At 44.9% G+C, this 16,483-nt stretch overlaps 1 protein-coding gene across 3 annotated transcripts in view; it reads right to left on the reverse strand.

The window, feature by feature from the left end:
- Nucleotides 1-3,728: 3,728 nt before the first annotated feature.
- The window catches only part of PDXDC1 (pyridoxal dependent decarboxylase domain containing 1), a 360,469-nt gene continuing 347,714 nt past the window's right edge, over nt 3,729-16,483 (reverse strand). For 2 of the 3 annotated variants that reach the window (XM_085632066.1, XM_085632068.1), the window contains one exon: nt 4,577-5,885. In XM_085632066.1, the coding sequence (XP_085488192.1) occupies nt 5,620-5,885 (266 nt within the window). In that variant the 3' untranslated portion in view covers nt 4,577-5,619. Of the gene's footprint in view, nt 5,886-16,483 lie in introns of all 3 variants that reach the window. The other variant, XM_085632067.1, reaches the window with a different exon arrangement.

The following is a 16,483-nucleotide window of genomic DNA, read 5'->3' on the forward strand; positions in this document are numbered from 1 at the left end:
GAAAATACCCTCTTCCCAAGATGGTCCACGCTGGGATCGACATTGGGAAGGTCGAGGTGGAACAACCGACGTCGATCCGAATCCGATAACAGATCCACAGGGGCCCTACCAAGCCAGGGCCAGAGCTGCCGGTGTCAAAGTCCTGAGGGCCCCAACCGACTTTGCGGGGCCCAAAGGCATACCAGCAGAGTCAGACTACCCAAAGATGGTGCAAGGTCTCATAAAACTGTCAAAATTGGGCAGGAGATGCTCCGTCTCCCAGAAAAGTGGGGAGGTGCAGAGTCGTCTAGAAAAGAGGCTACGGGGACGGAGGCATAGAGCGACAAAGCTCTGTGTCCTGCGTCGCATCGGCCGATATAATGGGCAAAGGAGAAGAACACCTATGCTTCTACTTTCTCTTGTGCTTACCTGAACGGATCAAATGGGACGAGGAGTGCAGGCTCTGCGGCCTCCCTTGAGAGCTTCCTCTCGAGTGAGAATTAGAGCGACATGGAGCACAGCACTGGGCCTTCAGCAGCTTCGGGACCACTCCCGCAAAGCTTTTGGATTCATGGCCCGGCATGCGGCGCACGACTGCGGGTCATGGTAGCCCTCAAGCACCAGAGGCACACCCGGTGCAAATACGTCACGGACATCATCTGAAGACAGGATCCGCAGGGCTTGAATCCGGTACTACGTCATCTATGTAGGTCCCGCAACGTCATTTCGGGTGTGCACAACGCCGGACACGGAGCCGACCAATGCTAATGAAAATTCAACGGATCCAGAGATTCCAAGATAAGGAATTTACAATTAGAAGTCTCTATAAGTCCCGCGGGTACTTACCTGCAACCGGTGCCTCTTCGAGGTACTCACCAGGTCCCACAGACTAATATTGGTCCCAGTGCCCTGTGCACCCGACTGACTCAGTACCACAGTACCTACCTTGGTCCGACCCTTGTCCAGTATTGGTCAAACCCCCCTCCCCCCCCCCCCCGAAGACTGAACTAGTAAGACAAGCACTTACCTGAAATTACTTACCTATCTTTCCTCCAATAAGATTGCATTGGTTTTCTCTGTACTGCACGAAGTGTGGGTTCTGAAAATAATACAAAGTATCTCTTTTTGACTTTGACAAATCTTACATGCATTTGTAAAGCAATTTGAATGCTTTTACAAACCTTTGCCAAATGTAATTGAAAGTTTTGCATTTCTGAAAAGTTTACTTACCTGTAAATGAGTTCCACTTGGTTTCTAAAAATAAAAGTAACTAAAGTAATATTGTTACTAACAGTGGCCTGTAGTTAGTCATCAAGTGTGTGTCCTGCCATGTATGAGTATGCACAACAAATGCATTCACACTACCGTCTAACTGCTCAGCCCAGCTACCACTAAACTGAGAGTAAGGTATGATCTACTTTATCCTCTGCTATACCCTTTGGGTACTCACTGGACTCTGTGCACACCACACTTCTTTTTGGTATCGTATATACAGAGCCAGCTTCTTACAGGTACCATGTGTTCTGGTATATACTGCACAAAGACCTTACCCCAAGTAGCACCGTCCTCTACAGGGAAGGCCATCCCCATTGGCAAGTAAATCGTCAATATTCTGTGTTTTTCCTGTTGGCCTGTATAGGGAAATATATGTGCAATCCAACACTGAATTTCTTTGGTGGGAGCCTTTCCCATAACTGAATTCAGTGTTTGTGGGCTGATGCCTGTTGTAACCAATTGTGGTGGTGCAGCTTGAACAGCCAGCACAGGGTTAGGTGTTAAAGTTTGCATCTCGAACTGTGTAAGGCATCTGTTTATTGTTACTAGATTATTGTATAATTCCCACAGCTGGGCTACAGTCAAATTATTGATACCGGATGCAGTGTGTATCAGAGTGGCTGTGTCGCTCCCTCATTGCTGAGTGGGCAGAGTCTCACATTTTCTATAGTGTGTTGGAGGGTGACTTCAAACCAATTAACATGTTCTTGGTAGGTGAGAGGAACATCTATTGCCTCATATCGAGTGTATTCATCTGATATTTCATCCTCAGTGTATTCGTGAAATACTCGTCTTACATCATCTGCAGCTTGGGATGTAACCCAAGAATAAAATATCTCGGTTCTATATGCTTTGTGTGCCCCTATCCACGAAGGTTGCGTCCCCACCATCTAGCATGAGGCCATTTTGTGGTAGTTTCTGAGTGACTGCATATCTGCAGTTCTCAGAAATGTTTTGTTCTATATATGCAAAAAAACTTAATTACAGAGCATACTAACACAGTGAGAATTAGATCCTTTCAATCTTGAATTACCAACAGCCAATACATGGGGTATACCTACTCAGCAGAGGAAGATATTTCCTACCACTACAAATGTCTACAGTATATAATGGTGCCTAGGGATCTCCGAGAAGGCATGATTGAAATACTCAGTTGATCCATACAAAATAGAACCCAACCAACGTTGGCGGTGCCAGGTCGTGTAGTTTCCACTAAGCAGTAGGATCTGCAAGTTTGTGGGCGACATAACCTTTAGGATGGTGCCAGACTGATTCCGTGCACCCCCGCATAGTATGTCGTCCCTTAGACCAGCTAGCTCACAGTGCCACCATAAGGCCCCCTAACCTAGACAGGGAGCGAACAGTTCTGGCAACCACTGAACATGACAACCCTGTTCCCTCAGGAACCATGGTGACAGACCTAGAACATTTCTTTCATACACTCATGCTCTTGTTTGTTTAGAGATATATACAAAGAATACACAAAGTGACATTTTATATGTTTACTGAATCGAACTGATTCTTGTATAGAAAATATGTGCTGCAATGATCAATAGACAGAAGTAGATGAAAGTTATAGTAAGCATCAGGACAGTGAATAGAACAAAGTTTCACTATTGTGAAAGAAATGAAATAATATAAAAATCTGACGTACTCAAACTAACACTAAGCTGTGTGTCTTGGGTGTATGTGTATGTTCTGCCAAGCAACCCCCTCCTGGATGATCCAACCCCATTACCTGGCGGGTAATGTAGGATCTCGTCTTTGCCTCGAATGGAACCCCTCAAGGAGATGTCAGTCAGCTGCTAGATGTTAGCTTCAGCAAGTAGGTACCTCTGGAAGTATGCAGAAGTGATCCCGCTGCCTATACCCAGAAACAGATGTTTATATATAGAAAAAGGCATCCTTGCCCTGGGCCAAGATTGTGAGCAAGCTGCCACTGTTTGTATTCTACAGATAGCTATGTCGCCATATAGACCTAAATAACAAACATTTGCACAACATACGTGTAGGCCTTTTACACAATGCCAAGGCAAAATGATAGTGTTCTCGCGAAGTTGATTTGTGTAAACAAAGTCGGTGTTTCAAGGAAACGAACCCAAAGTGTCACAAATTCAAATGTTTGTCAAAAGTCGATGTGGAAAATGAAGGCAATTTTAGGAAAGATCCATGTGCATGTTGAAAATGGCAACATTTCTTACTAGGCCTAAAAAGGACACATGATAGGGGAAGACTGGTGCTGCTAACCTCTGAAGGTATGCTGTGACTACTTGAAAAGCGCAGAGGTGGGAGAGAGCAAAATCAGCTCTATATATTGTTTGTACACTTAAAATGACAATAATTTGATCAAACAAGTTGCTTAAAAACATAAAAATAAACACATTAAAAAAGTTGTTCCTACAGTACATTTTTGTATTGAAATAGAAATCATAAAATTAAAATTGATTTATTTCAAAACAGCCAACTCGTAATAGTGAAACAATCTTAAACTTTATTAAACAGTAAAGCATAGACAGTTCTATTTCAACATACAAGGAAATGTGAATTTCACAATTCCAAATATAAAAAAACTGTAAAAATTTATTTTATAATTTTAATATATATATTTATATATAAAGAGTGTTGACTTTCCCACAGTTACCAAAATTAATGTACTTCATTGCACCAATAAACAACAAAAACAAAGTAAGAGGGAAGACTAATGTATTGCCCCTTTGCATTAAAAAACTAAAAATTGCACTTTCAGTTTCTGTAAAGTATTTAAATATCAGAGATAACATTGATCAAAAAAATTAGAGATCTAACAAAAAAACTGTTTTCCCCAACACCACTCAACAAGCTGAAGGGAAAGAAAAACAATAGTGCATTTGACCTGCATATTTGCTTTAGGCCTAATTTGAGATGAACAACACATAATGTATGTTCGAGCATGACATAGTGTTGATTCAGACCTTAACGTCCGACACATTGTGAACGTTTCTACAGTATTTGGAATATACAAGGCTGAGTACGTACCAACAGATTAATACCCTCTAAAAAGTATAATTTTCCCCTAAGGTTATATTTGTAAAAAAAAAAAAAATAATTTAAACAAAAAAAAAAATTCAACAGAGCTGCATTGCATTCAAAAACTGTATTGAATGCTACTTTAGAGTGATATGAGCACAGAATAACAGACTACATTTGGAAATTTAAGAGACAGGATGCAGTTCTTAGAAAGGCAACACAAGTCTGGCCTAGGAGGCTCCCAAATAAATAGATCACAGTGTGAACAGGATATACATTGAATGTGCTTCTCACCGGCCATTTGTTGAACACAGCACACATGACATGTGAATAAAACTGGGATATATCAGCATACAGGAACAAAAAGGTTAAGGATAAAAGACCATTGATTGATCTTGTAAATCAAGCTTTCTTATGTATTTGCTGCATCAAACCTCTTTTGTATAGATAGAACAGGAAGAACTGCACCAACATTTATTAATCAGTTTTCCCAGGAGATGGCAGTAGACCATGCTAAAATATGTGGCCAGGAAGTAACTAAGTACATACTCTGTGCAGGGATTAATTTAAACAACATGCAAGCCTGGCAAACAGGAACTCATTTAAGCCCGGAGGCTTCTCGATCACTGGCCCACCTAGGAAATGCCAAACCCCAGAACTGTTTTTGGAAGCAACTAGATGTTATGCAAGTGTGCACAATAAATTTACAATACACAGTTTAAAATGAGCAACTGTTTTCGTGTTCACAGCTGGTAACAAGTCAGGTTTTAGTGTATAAATTATTGTAATTTTTCAAGTGCTCGTGTGTTTTAAACTGGATGACAAGTTGTACTGGAAAATACTTATTTCCAGGAAATATCTAATTGTACAGGAGTAGCTATACTAAAATGGATTCATTAGGCTGGAGATTAACTGAAAATTGTAATGCCCCCAAAAGTGCATGATTGCCAACAAATGCAAGCAAACAAACTATATATAGACAATTTATATCATAGGGTTCAATAAAATGCAATGTAATGCGTCAACAAATGTGAAAAGTCATAAATAGAAACAATAAACCATACCGGTTGCTGACTGACGGTAACTGTACCCAAATACCAACTAGGTATATGAATAACTTAAAAGCAGCAAGTAAAAGATAGTTAATTAAACTAAATACACCATCTACCTCCTGGGAAAAGAAAGCTTTCATTCATATATTTTGTGCAAACTGCAACTTCGTAATGATTACAGTAGTTGTTTACTGTACTATTGTGTGGCACTGTTCAGAATTTAAATGCTAGGTTTAACGTTGCAGAAATGAAGGGAATTTCTATTTTTATTCCTACAAAAAGTCTTAATACAGAACTGTTTGGAGTATTAACTTAAAGCTGCTGGATCCTCTGCTTTGGAACTGCTAATGTCGGACGGTTGAGACTTCTCACTTGGGGCCGCTTCCTCTGTGGGAGTTGTTGGCACAGTCGTGTGGCCATTATGTAGTAGTGACCCATCTTGAAACTCAGCACTACCCGGTGCAGGGACATCAGCTTGTTCCTCAGTCTTCTTCACTTCCTCAGTGTAGCTAACAGAACTGGTCTCACTGAAACCATCAAAGCTTCTTGGGGACCTTTTAAAATATTTCTGCCCTACAAAACAAAAATATCACACACAAATATTTGAATGAATATATATGCACCTACATGGCATTTTTTCATGGACTTTACACAAATGGCTCCCCAGAGTCACACAAAGGTTTTAAGGCAACAGACCTCTCAAGCTCTCTTACGAGCACATGCTTTTTTTCTCATCCAAAACCTGTGGTTTAAGCATTGGTAAAAATACAAGAGAGCAAATCTTTATCAAGAAAAACAAGTGACTAAACTTCGGTAACACTCTTTTTGGTAGATACTCTAACCGCAGATTCCCCACCTTAAAATACCCCGCAGGAGCCAGACTGGGTCTGAAAATGTTTTCCATACTAGTGCTCCCAAGTGCCGCTAGGTTGTAGTATGCAACTAAACAATGACCACACATCACCCCAGAAGTGAAGGAGTGGAGCTGCATAAATGCCCCAAACCTCTACACTGATGTCAGTTTCTTGTCGCTTAAACTCCACACATTTAGACTGGACATATTTGGGTTTAGGTCCCTGCCGTGGGACAGATGGGACTCGTGAAGTGGCAATGTGATTGGAGGGCAAATGCTCATGTCCAGAATGTCTTGGTCAACACTATCCTGACCCAATCAGGAGCCACTAGGATAACTTGGGCCTGGTAGTTTCTGATCTATTTTTATAACTTGAGGCAGGGACCGGAAGATGTACAGGAGTCCAATGTTCCATTCCAGTCGGACTGCATCTCCTAACAAGTGCTCTTACGGAAACTACAACACAAAACTTTTCTACACTGCCTTCTCACCGGTGGAAAAAACTCTTGTAAGACACAATGTGCCACCTCAAGATGTAAACATCACTAGTGATCTGCTTAATACCTACTGCTCCTTTTATCTGACCTGTTATTCAGGGACCCTGGTGGGTGGTTCGCGGTCAGATCAATTCCCTAGCGCTTTAACCAACTTCAGCGGTGTAGAGCCTTCCTTATCCACCGTTTGTTGCAGCACCACGGAGGGTTGTTGTATTTGAGAACCTGCACCTGTCTCCCATGATGGATGGCATAAAGGCCATCACAACAGAGGTGAATGGCCAGCAACTCTGGCAAATTAATGTGTAGTTGGCCCCCCGCTGGCCACCAGAGTCCGCTTATCTCCTCTACTCCTAGCCCAGGAGAAATGCGTCCCATACCACCAATATCTCTATTGTGGAGGCTGAGGAGGTCTGCCACTGGACTAAGAGCGTTCAAGCAGCCACAGTTGCAAATTTCAAGCTATCTCCAATGAGACCTGGATGGCATCGGCGAGATTGCCTTGATGCTGGGTGCACTGGATTTTAAATTCCCTTGCACACCCTGTATGTGCCACCTGGCATAGCTGATGAAAAGGATGAAGGATGATAAGAGACCAAGAAGCCTCAAGCTGGTCTCTCCATGATCCAGGACTGAGCATGAAACATCTGGATCATAGCCTCAATGTCTTGCTTAGTTGTGGTGGGGGGAAAGCTCTAAAATCCCATGTTCAGACTGCTGCAATGAATGGAAGCCTCTGGGAAGGATCCAAGCGGGACTTTGGTTCATTGATAGCGAACCCCAACAATGTTAATAGGTTCATCACCATCTGGAGGTAGTCAACGACTTACCATGGCAACCAGAAATCGTCATGGTACAGGTATACTGGTACTCCTGACCTACAAAAGTAGGCAGCAACCACTTCCATTATTTTTGTTAACAATGAGGGGCACTGGTGAGGCTTATGGAGAGAACAGAAAACTGAATATGCTCCATGCCTACCTTGAATCTCATATAACGTTAATGGGAATGCAGGACGGGTGCATGAAAATACATGCTCTACAGGTCCATGGACACCATTAGTTGCCAGGTCCAGAACAGACAGGATCGGGGTTAACATGAACATTTTAATTTGTTCTTCTGTAGGAAGGAATTTAGAGACCAAAGGTCCACAATAGGCCTGAGGCCTTTGACCTCCTACAGAACCCAGACATAGCAAAAGTAACAATCACCTCCTCTTTCAGAGTGTGGTACCCTCTCAAAAGCTCACATGAAGAGCAACAACTGCTCCTCCTGTAACAGAATGGAGAGGTGCTCGCCTAAACTTCGCTATGGTGTGGGAGAAATAGTAGGCAGGAAAGAGAGAAAAGGAAGGGCATAACTATTTTGAGTGATCTGTAAACCCATCTTTTGTGTGTAATGGACTGCCAATCTTGGGGAAGATGTTTAATCCTACCCCCCACTAGTTGTGTATATACCACTAAGGACAAACTTAAGTGGTTTACTGGCCGCAGATTGGAGAATTGATGCTAGTGCACACAATGCCTTAAAAGGACTAGGGTGTCCGCTACACTGGTTGGAAAGGATGTGTCGGACTAGATGCCAGTCCTGTGTAATAGCCTCTACACTTTCTAATGTGGTGCAGAAACTATGGCAGGGGTTAACAGCCCCAAGAAGCACGCAGTAGTTCTGCTGTCCTTAAAGCGCTCCAATGCAGAGTCGGCCTTCTCACTGAAAAGGTGAGACCCATCAAAAGGCATATAGATGAGTGGCCTGAATATTGCAGGAGCATCCTGTGGAATGCAGCCAAACATGTTAATGAAGGGAAACACTAGTACTGCCTGCCTTCCCCAGGCAATCCATAGTGTCCTGACCTGCACGTAAAACATATTTAGAAGTGTCCTGTCATGCACGGATCATCTTGGTCTGCCAGCAACATCTAGTCGGCCACATCCCAAAGGGCATTTGTGTAATGGCACAGCAAACAGATGGCAATTACGGCGTGCAGTGCTAGACTGGGGAAGTAAAATATGCACTTGCCAAAAGTATCAATCCCCTTGGACTCCCTATCCAGAGGAGTGGTCTGAAAGGAGTTAGGGTTCACATTACTGGTCGAGGCCTGTACAATAAGACTCTCTGGGGCATGGTGAGAAAATCTGGGTCATCAAGCGCCTGTCTGTGATGACTGGCCACCTGCCTAGTCACAAGAAGATAAGGACAAGACTTTGAGCAAAAGGTAATCAAAGAATCAGTGAGGGCATGGTTAGTAGTCGCTGGCCCATGCAGTAGAATTTCTGTTAGAACATTGATTTTGGTTTCAACGGAGGGTAGCTGCAATTCTAGTGCATCAGATGCCCTCTGAACCACCACTGCAAACGAGGCACTCTCTTCCATTGATGGACCAAGTGCCGAGTCAACCACTGTCTTAGGTGCGTTGTCCAACTGCCATTCTGAATAGCGATGATTAAGGCATCATCAGCATAGTGATGGGGGGGGCAAGCTTTCACCATCAACATTTGGGGTGGTCCCTGCTCTGGTATAGGGTTAGAGTCAGAACCAAAGAAATAATGGGACCTCTGCAAGTAGGTGCAATGTGAAAGAGGATCGGGTTACAGTCAGGTCGTACAACAACCACCGATTGCAACTTTGCTATTTCGTAACATCAGTTGGGGGCCAAGATAAGTTTGTTTGGAGCCTGACATTGGCATCCACATTGGATCATCCCATGGTGTCACTGGTGTCTGCATCAGGCTACTGGGGCCTGGTGTGGATCTCAGTGCCGGAGTAGAAGTTTGTAATGGCATTGTTAGGGGTCCAGTAAAGGGTCACAAGGCAACGAACTGTGACAGGTATGGGCCCACTGGCTCAACTGGAGGACCCAGAGTTTCCATGGGCCTCGAAGGCGTGCCAGAGAGCCAGAACGGAGTGAAAATTTGTGGCATGGCTTCCTTCAAGGACGCAATCAGCTGTGGGGTTGATGGCAGCCTGAAAATTCTAGGCATGGCAGGACCAGCCGAGGAATCAAGTCCATGGTTGTAGACCTCGAAAGATTGTGACTAACATTGTGACTCCCTCACACCTATATTTGGAATCAGAGTGGCGGGGTGGTGTAGAAACCAGCTGTGTGTTATGCTTTAACATGGTCTAAAAATTGTATTTCCTGTAGGACTTTGAGAAGAAAGTTTACATTCACAGGAACGGCCTCAGGATTGAGTCCGAGACTTTGAATGTGAACAAGAAATGCACAGAGATCGCAATTCAGCGTGTAGGAGTGGCGCTTGTACGTAGCTCTGCGCTGACACTTCTGGAGCAGTGTGGAGTCAGCACAGAGCCATACAACGCCACCTAGCTATGTGAGGGATCACTGCTATAGAGAAGGTTTTCCAGCTATAGTCTGGCACCTACGAGTATTCAAAGATGAGAAATTTGTGGTCAGAAGTATGCATTAGAATGTTGATGTTTCAAACTTAAGCACACAAAAATCAACTCCAGAAGTAACTGGGTATAAGCCATATGTGCTGGACCCTCACATATATCTATGCAATTGAAAAGAAATAACCTTTGCTTGCCCACCTATCTCTACAAAAAGGTGCAAATGGACCAGGGATTATAGGCAATTCCCTACAATCTGATGGAAGGTTTACATGCAATCCCTTTTAGTAGGGATAAGGTAAGGAATTGAGAGGAAACCAGTGGAGGAATAAAGAGGTCGAAGTGGGAGAGACAGGGAAGATGTTGGTACAAGCTGGGGCGCCAATGATAGTGGCCCAACAAGTGTGATGGCAACTTGGGCTGGTGACACAAGTGGATCGCAAAATTAGGGTCAGCAGAGGAGAGAGCTATGGCATCAACCTGTGGAGGTGGCAATGCTCCATTGGTGACAATTGTGCAAGACTAATTAAATACATCACGTTTTTTTCTCTTTTGCACATGTATTGCAAGGTCTCTCAGAGCAAAATAATTTTCAATCAAGATGGCACTACAATTTAACCAAGAAAAAAGCATATTAGATAAACATTTTCAATAAAAATAAACAGGCATCTATAATTAACATCTATTTTGGTGCATAAAAAATATTACAACTCATCAGATGAAAACATTCTGAACAATTTTAGTAGGTAATTTTATACCTCAACAAATTTTCAAAAAAGACTTCGCAAGTTGGCGAGTGGAGAGAAGTGAAACCAGTCCGAGTACCACACTTACATCAACTCACACAGGAGTTTGGAAGCACAGTCGTCAGTTTCTTGAAATAGTATTAAAGAGATTTCCTCTATGTGAAGAGGTTTGAGTTTAATGCTTTTGAACAGAAAAGCTTCTGATGCTCCAGAAATAGTTGGCCTATGCTATGTCAGCATACACAGTGAAATTGTAGTTATATCTAGATAGAATAAAAAAAATTAAGTGAAAAGAAGACCTGTAGTACGAGTTACTTACCTTCAGTAACAATGTATCTGGTAGAGACGCTGCAGATTCCTTAACTTAGAATATCCCCAGGCGTCAGACTGGATCTGGAAACTTTTTGCAGTAGCACCTCTGTGCGCCAGGGGACGGCGCCAAACGACCCCGCTCAGACGTCGTCCACGTACGTGACGTCAGCGAGGTCATATAAGTCCCTCCCGATGCGCTGACGTTCGTTTTCTTCAGAGACACTTTTCCGCGACAACGCGGAGCCACCAACAAAAAAACTGTGAAAGCATGGGAACAGTGTGCGAGGGATTAAAATCCATGAATAAATAAGGAGGATGGTGCAAGACGCCATAGTAAAAGACAGAATTAGACACTGCCTATATGTAAGTGAAAAAGCTGTGAGAAAGAACCCAGCAAGCTAAGCGAAGACCCTTCCCAAGTGCAACAAGATAGAAAGACTGATTACCATGCAGAACGGTGTCGTCTAGCAAGAACGGAGCACAGAGAGACCAAAAGTCCACCGCAAGAAGGTATGAAAGACTGGCACTGCCCCTATAGTAATGGAGGTCTGAGACAGAGGTCAACAGAACCCCAAAGAAGACTACTGTGGAGGAGACCAGTACCCTGAGCCAATAGAGAAGGCGGGAAGGCAGCAGGAGAAGATAAGAAAATGTAGAGGAATCTCCTGGTGAAAGTCAATCAAAAAGGCATCATTTTACAGATAAGAAACACTTGAGAGGGAGTAAACTGTATTATGGTAACAGAAACCCCTGAAAGGGAGTCAGCTGTATTATGGTAAATCTCAAAGGGACACAACAATGTGAGCACCACGAGATAAAAAACCCAATGCCAACTGTAAAAGGGGGGCCAGGGGAGAACCTCACTTGGCAAGGTCCTCGCAGAACGGGGAGGCTGGGTGGGCGTTAAGGAATCTGCGGGTAGACAACGTCTCTACCAGATACATCGTTACCGAAGGTAAGTAACTCGTACATCTGATAGAGACATCTAGCCGCAGATTCCTTAACTTAGAATAGATACCACAGCCATACCCCAAAGGGGAGGTGGGTCTGCGATAGAACAACAGAAAGCGCCAAGCATTTGAGCTGGCAACAGAGTGACGGAAATTGGGGAAGGCTGTGGCGGAACACCCAGACAGCAACCCAAATAGCTCGAAAGAGCAAAAGATAATGGGATGCAAGACATCCCAAAAATGCCCATATGGTGCTACACCATACCTGTATAAGCCTGAGAGGTAGAAACAGCACCAGCCATATACCAGAACAATAGAAAGAGAGGGGAAGAGGGACCACTCTCAGCGTAATGGCACACTATGTGAACACCGACCAAAGGTTGAGAAGAAACATGCAACCAGAGCCTACGAGGCTAGCCCACGGAAGGAAGGCTGGAGAGGCTACAGCCAAGAACACAAGGTCAAAAGATAGAAATTAGCAATGTTTTTAGAATTGCCGGCGGAGACAAGAAACACGCCAAGTGCACACCCAGTCCAAAAAAGGGGGACAGGGGCTAACAGTAACAATCTTAAGCCTGCTGACGCAGGCCACCACAGAAACATGCGCAGAGCAAACAGCTACAGAGACCATAAAGTGTCGTAGCTAAAATAAGCATAAGGCTGCTCGACCAGGCCGCAGTAAGACCAAGATGAGAACCAACACATGAAATACAGATATGCAGGGTGGAGAACTAGGACGACTGACATTAGAAGAGCCGTCCTGCATGCCCAGCTGATACAATATAGCACAGCCGAAGGAAAGTGCAGCAAAGGCACCAAAGTACTAAGGCGTAGAAACGGATGAATAATCGCAGCATTTCAGACCACACCCACCGACTGGAAAGAAAGTAACCCTTGTCCAGAAGAGAGAATCGTTCAGTAACTGAACACGAAGAAGGGAGCAGAGTTAAACCGGGAAACTACCTCAGCAAGCAGAACACAAAGAGGGGCCTTATTGGTAGAGCCGCATGCATCACCGGAAAAGTCCCTGGAACATGGAGACTTCGGACCAGACCTTACAGCCTCGAAGAGAGTTGAAGAGTAGGAAGAAGAGTGCCCATGGAACTGGTATATATACCTAATTACAGATATATATAGCAAAAAACAGGTAAACTAGCCACGACTATGCAACATCGTTGTAGAGGAATACACCTGGTACCGTAATGGCAGACAGAAGCTGTCGTTAAAGCGTGATGAACACCCTGAAAAACCACAGAAGGGGGAGAATAAAGCAAGATGACCAATGACGTAAAGATGACGCCAAGGCACCGCATTGAGCACCGTACAACGGCAGAGAAGAGCACCAGAGGACGCCTAGAGGCCAAAGGAACTCGTAGGTCCAGTTGACTTAACAGAGCTATACAATAGCAAACAAGTACCCCACACGGAGTATATACCTCCCTAACAACGGGGGAACACGTTCATAAGGGCAAGCCACAGTCAGAGGAACAATTTGTGGAACATTGGCACAGCAGGTTAACCGCCAGTTTAAAATGCATAATGCATCCAAAGGATGAGAAATGAAAGGGTAATCACCTCCGACCATGCATAAGGAAGACCTGAGGCTTACTATCAGCCTAAAACACATAACGCATCAAAAGGATGCTAAATGAAAGGGTACCACCCCAGAACAAACGCCTGAGGAACACAGGCCTAAGAGGGGGGGGGGGAGAAAGCCTGCAAGGAGGCGCTGAGCAGCCGAGTTGGCGTGTGCATCAAACATTAAAACCCCAAAGGGAAAATCAACAAGACTCTCCCGGATATTTTCTGGGAAGACGCTATCCTGTAACCAAGCATGGTGCCGCAAGGCGACAGAACCAGTCATAGCCCGGCCCAATGAATCAGCAGTATCCAAGGCGGAGCGGATTGTAAACTCAGCAAGGTCACGGCCATCCCGGAGAAGATGAAGTAGGTCAACACTAGCGCCTTCAGCGCTGGTGGAGAACAAAGACTCTGCAGAGTCCCACAGGGCAGAGGTAGCCCGAGCCAGGACACATACTGTATTTAGTGACCGTAGTGCAGCACTAGTGGAGGCAAAGATGTTCCGCCCCATGACTCAAGCCATCTGGACTCCTGGGAGGGAGGAAGCAATAGCAAGGAAGGGAAGACAGTTTACAAAACAACCCCTGCACGTCGGGATGCACACATAAGCAGACCGGATCATTTGAAGCTGGACGGTGGCGGTGCAAGACCGAACAAGCCACTGGGTCACCAGAAGCTGGCCAAACCCAGGTGCCCAAAAGAGCGTCATAAAGAGAAGCTTCAAAGGGCAGAAGCGGCTCCACATTCCCTGACCCATGGTGAAGGACATCAAGTAAAGAGTGCACAGACAAGGGCGCCGAAGGGGGCTGCATTTTCAAAATCCAAGTGGCCAAAGAGACCACTCTGAGAAAAGCAGCACCAGCCTCTGTAGCCCTCCAAGGAGGTAACAGTAGCTCATCAGCAGGTGAGGGCTGTAAGCTAACCCTCCCAAGACAGTGAGGGTGCGACCAATGCCCAACTGAAGGGAGCCCCATGGACAAATGGGGGCCCCGATGAGGTTCTTGAGGAGGCGAGGAGCCTGCCGGGTGCGGGTGCTCTTGAGGTGGTGGGGACCCTGCCAGATTCACATACTCTAAGGGAGGCACAGGCAAGAATACATCCGGCGTCGCCGGGCGTGAGGGCGACGCCAAACTCTCTCCGGAAGCCTCTGGAGAAGAGTCAACAATCCGGCGTCGATGCGGCGTCAAAACCACTTTAGTAGGCGCCGACCAAGCTTTTTCCGGAGCAGACTTTACTCCATGCGTTGAATAACGTGACGACTCCGACCGGGACAGTCGTGCCGAAAGAAGCTTCATCCGGCGCTCCCGCCAGGACTTCGGCTTAAGGTGTTGGCAGGCTTCACAGTCCGTGGAGTCGTGGTGCTCGCCCAGACACCACATACAAATAAGATGCGGGTCTGTGACGGACATTTGCCGCGAACAGGAAGTAAAGGATTTAAAGCCCGAGGGCATCGCACATTGTTCCCGACGCAAAGCGTCGAAAAAGGGACTGAAAAACAGGCCAGAGGAACCACAGGCCTGAAAACAGGCCAGAGGAACCACACACTCCGGATCCGCGTTGCACATGGAAAAGAAGGAAACTGACGCCAGCGGCGCCGGGAGGGACTTATATCACCTCGCTGACGTCACGTACGTGGACGACGTCTGGGCCGGGTGGTGTGGCGCCGTCCCCCGGCCTGCAGAACTGCTGCTGCAAAAAATTTCCGGATTCAGTCTGACGCCAGAGGATATTCTAAGTTAAGGAATCTGCGTCTAGATGTCTCTATCAGATAATAAAGTTTTACATGAGAAGCAGTTCTTTGAAGGAAAGCGGGTTAAGTTCTGAGTTTTATGCTGTCCCTATAAAAGGTAGTTTTCAGTCCTTGGGAGCATAGGACACCCAACTCAATTATATGTCTCACAAATGTGAAGACTATGAAGAAGACTATATTTTATGAGAGCATCTATGTCATAGGTGGTCAGGGGTTAAAGTTTGGGCATAGTACGTGACACGGAAAAATTTAATTTGGACATGGTAGCATCCATCTCACTTCACAAATAAATGCAGCTACACAGTCAGATGATGGTTGATCGCCTTCTTGGAAGTGAAAAAAGATTCTCTTCCCATTTCCGTAGCCTTGATTAATGCCCCATTAACCATAAACCCATGCCCATCCAGGAGGCAAAGTGGTCCCTTGTGTGTTCTGATGTGTTGAAAATGTCTATTGCTAATCTCCATGCCTCAAAAATTAAGTGGAGTACTGCTTTATTCACCTCCTATTCATGAAGCGAGTGCAGGCTGCCTGCCTTCAGATTGTGCTGCCCTGTTATGGAAGAAACAAAGAGGAGCAGGTCCTGGCAAATGGCCTAATTTCACAGATCCACTCCCGTAGTGTCTCCCTGCTTGAAGTAAAATAAGGCATTATTGCATCAGTGTGCACCACCGCCACATTCGAGGTTACCAATAGAAGAATTATCTTGAAGCATACATTGACTGCTGCCTTAAGTACGTTTTTGTGGAAGGATGTACTGGATGTGTCCCACAAGGACCTTATGGAGTGGTCCAGGCAGTGGGGCTCGCTTCTGTATAAAGAAGAATCCTTTGCGTCAAACACTGCACACAGAAGGGTGATCACACCAGCAAAATACCCCAAAATAGAAAGGTTTATTTTTGAAAAACAACAAAGAGATTTAAGAGGGCTGCCATGACATAGCTGGAATATCTCATTCGCCTAAACAACTGAACAGTTTTAGAAGAGAGCAGTTTCTAGGGGGGTTAGCCTTCTGCAAACATATAAAGTTAGCACTAAAGAGAAGAAATTAGTGTTGCTATAAGCTTAGCTGAGCATTCCTTAAAATAACAATCCTTCTATGTCATCCATTACAGCTGCACCTAAAGCTTTGCT

The sequence above is a fragment of the Triturus cristatus genome, chromosome 10, assembly GCF_964204655.1.
Source record: "Triturus cristatus chromosome 10, aTriCri1.1, whole genome shotgun sequence".
NCBI classification, from domain to species: Eukaryota; Metazoa; Chordata; class Amphibia; order Caudata; family Salamandridae; genus Triturus; species Triturus cristatus.